The following is a 3188-nucleotide window of genomic DNA, read 5'->3' as shown; positions in this document are numbered from 1 at the left end:
GCGGGGGCGCGGGCGCGGCGCCGGCCCTGGTGGCCGCGGCGGCCGCCTCGGTGCGGCAGAGCCCGGGGCCGGCACTGGCGCGCCTCGAGGGCCGCGAGTTCGAGTTCCTCATGCGGCAGCCCAGCGTCACCATCGGCCGCAACTCGTCGCAGGGCTCGGTGGACCTGAGCATGGGCCTGTCGAGCTTCATCTCGCGGCGCCACCTGCAGCTCAGCTTCCAGGAGCCGCACTTCTACCTGCGCTGCCTCGGCAAGAACGGCGTCTTCGTGGACGGGGCCTTCCAGCGGCGCGGGGCGCCCGCCCTGCAGCTGCCCAAACAGTGAGTGCCGACCCGCGACCCCTGACCCCTGCCAGCCGGAAACCCGAGGTCACCCCCGACCCCTGCCGGGCTGCACCCCCGGTGTCACCCCTGATTCCCGCCGGCCTGGACCCTGGGGCTGCCCCCACTCCCCGTCCAGTCTGGGTGACATGAGGCAGTGGGAGGGTGTCGCTGGGGAGGTGTGGAGTCCCTGGGAGCGGCGGCAGTCCCCCGAGGGCCGGAGCGCCCGGGTTGGAGCCCCTGGCAGCTGGGGCAGGTCTGAACGGGCAGAGGCTCGGCAGGGAGCGGCCAGAACAGGAAGCGCCCTGCCTCAGTGTACCTCGAAAACGCGGGTGAGGAACGCGGGACGCCTTTGCGAGCTCCTCGGATGGAGCAGCGGGACCCGGAGCTCTGGGGAGGCGCCTCAAAGCAGTTCGATTCCCCTGGGCCGGACAGACAGACTCGGTGAGGTCCGGACGCCCGAGTCCTGTGGATCCCTCACCGTCCTCTCACTTTCCCCACCCTCTGCACTGCCCCGGAGATCCTGGACCTCAAGATCTGTAGATCAGGAGAAAGCATGTTTAATTACTCATTTCCTCTGTAGGCACTTTCTTTTTCTATTTAGTAATTGCTCTAACTCCTCATTAGTGTTTATACTTCTTCAGTATCCTTCATGCTCAAGAGTTCTTTGTCTAATTACTCTCTCCTTTATACGCGTGCAGCATCCAGGGAATTTTTGCTGGGGTAATTCCCAGGGCCCAAAGTTTGTTTCTATAAACTCCTCCCCATTCTAGGGTCTTGGCATGTTTGGTTATAAATATTGTATTGAATAATTTTCAAGTGCAGCATCAACATTACTCACTCCTACTTAGGGTGTGAGAGGGAAAGGAGGAGTATACCTTCATTTTCCAAACGCGAAAGGTATGCATTTTGGTAAAATCAGGAGGCACCAAATAACAAAGTTTTTCTGTGCCTTGGTTATTACTCTGTTCTGTCTTTTTGACAACCTACACACTTTCTCCATTCTCTGGGCCGTTAAATGCATTTCCTGGCCAGTCTCTCCTCTGGTGAGAAAAATGACAGGTAAACAGATCCTTTCTCCCCTCCCGAGGCCTGTTTCTGCTAATGCCCTTTATATAATTCGGGTTCTGTAAGTGCTTCCATTAAACAGTCTTGCTTTCAGGGTTTCCTATCCCAGCTGTTCAACAGTATGCTCCTGACAAGGAGGACCCAGCTTACTGAATCTTGAATGAGATGATCATACTAGTATTTTCTCTAACTCAAGGGGAAAACATTTGAAACCATAGAGTCCTCAGATCATCTACTGAATAGGCCAGTACCAAGTCTATTATTTATGAAATGTTATTGGCACCTTGCAAATTCATGCTCCAAAGAGCTTGCATCCTTAGTGGGTGCATTATGGAGAAGCATCGTGGTGTATGTAGCTCACAGGCGAAACATTTGCCCACTCACTGATTTGGTGCTTTAGATATGCTTGAAGTGCTTTGCCCCACTGTGCCCATCTGTCTTTATTTGACTTCTGCTGTGCTTCTGAGCAATATCTGTGTAGGCAGTGATGTAAAATTTACAAGAACAAAACAAATGTGCAGAAGAAAAAACATTCAGTAGGTGTCCATAATATCCTCCTAGAGAAAAGCTGTTTGCTTCTGAAAATTGTCGAAGTCTGTCAACAAACATGTTTAGCAGTTCAAGTGCTTTTACATTATTTTTATTTTAGAATACTTAAAGCTAAGTAGTCGCATATATAAGAACAGGCCATCATAAACTTCTTTTTTAGGGTTAGGTCCAGGTTCTTAGGCCTATTGCATTGAAGGTAATCAAGAAATTTTAATGAATTCCGAGCCAGGAAGTTGGATGCAGAAGGTTTTGTTACCCTGAAATGGGAAATTCATCACTGACTGTAAAGGAATGGCAGTAATTATTGTGCCTATTTTCTCTCAGGCTTTGGTACCCAGTTTTGCCATTAGTATTTGAAGTTATGATTGCTTTACCATAAATGGCAGATTGTTGTGTTGTACTGGAGTTTTGTTGACTTGACTAGGCTGGGATTTGGTGGACTGCAGTCACCCGAGGCTTGGAGAGTTCTCATTTTATGGTGCCCACACCATTTCTCAAAGCTGTCTAGTCCTCAGACATTTTCTTCACCACTCCTTAGGAGAGGTGATAGCCACATTGGTGACATTTGCACACACCACACACTCCTCTGTTCAACTCCCACTCAAGGGATACCAGAATTACCCCAATTTGTTACTAGAATTGTGTCTTTCCAAATCTTCAGTATTTTTAATTATTGGTAGGAGAAAAATGACTTGTGACACAGCTTAGGCAGAGCTGCATGTGCCATACTTGGAGCATTTCTTCTAGACCATAAGCTGCCTAAGGCTGGAGCCAAGAATTTATCTTTAACCAGAGACTCAGTGCAGGACCTGGCTGGCGATAGGTACGTAACAACTGTTATGTTTGTTGAATGACAAATAAACCAGATAAATGTGCGGTTTCCATAAGAGAAAAATACTGGGGCCGAGCCCGTGGCGCACTCGGGAGAGTGCAGCACTGGGAGCGCAGTGGCGCTCTGGCCCCGGGTTTGGATCCTATATAGGGATGGCCGGTGCGCTCATTGGCTGAGCGTGGTGCTGCCGGTCTCAAAAAGGAAAAAAAAAAAAAGAGAGAGAGAGAGAGAGAGAAATACTGTCATTGATTTAGCTTGGTTTCCTAAAATGTACAGTCAGCATGGTGGGGGGGGAATATGGACAGCAGCCTTCTTTGGTTATGTAGATGGATGTCAGAAGTGTGGGTGTGCATACGTGAGCATGTGCATGTGTCTGTAGTTCTTTTTTTTTTTTTTTTTTTTTTTTTTTTTTTTTTTTTG

General features: G+C 49.4%; 1 protein-coding gene across 1 annotated transcript in view; it reads left to right on the top strand.

Moving 5' to 3' along the window:
• The first annotated feature begins 104 nt into the window (after positions 1–104).
• Positions 105–3188, top strand: part of FOXK1 (forkhead box K1) — a 68326-nt gene continuing 65242 nt past the window's right edge. Inside the window, exon 1 of the mRNA XM_008581361.1 lies at positions 105–319. Coding sequence (XP_008579583.1) covers positions 111–319 — 209 coding nt within the window. The 5' untranslated portion in view covers positions 105–110. The remainder of the gene's footprint in view (positions 320–3188) is intronic.

This window comes from Galeopterus variegatus, unplaced genomic scaffold (assembly GCF_000696425.1).
Source record: "Galeopterus variegatus unplaced genomic scaffold, G_variegatus-3.0.2 Scaffold2334, whole genome shotgun sequence".
Classification (NCBI taxonomy): Eukaryota; Metazoa; Chordata; class Mammalia; order Dermoptera; family Cynocephalidae; genus Galeopterus; species Galeopterus variegatus.
Note: the sequence above shows the minus strand (reverse complement) of the source record. Positions and strands in the feature narration are given on the sequence as shown.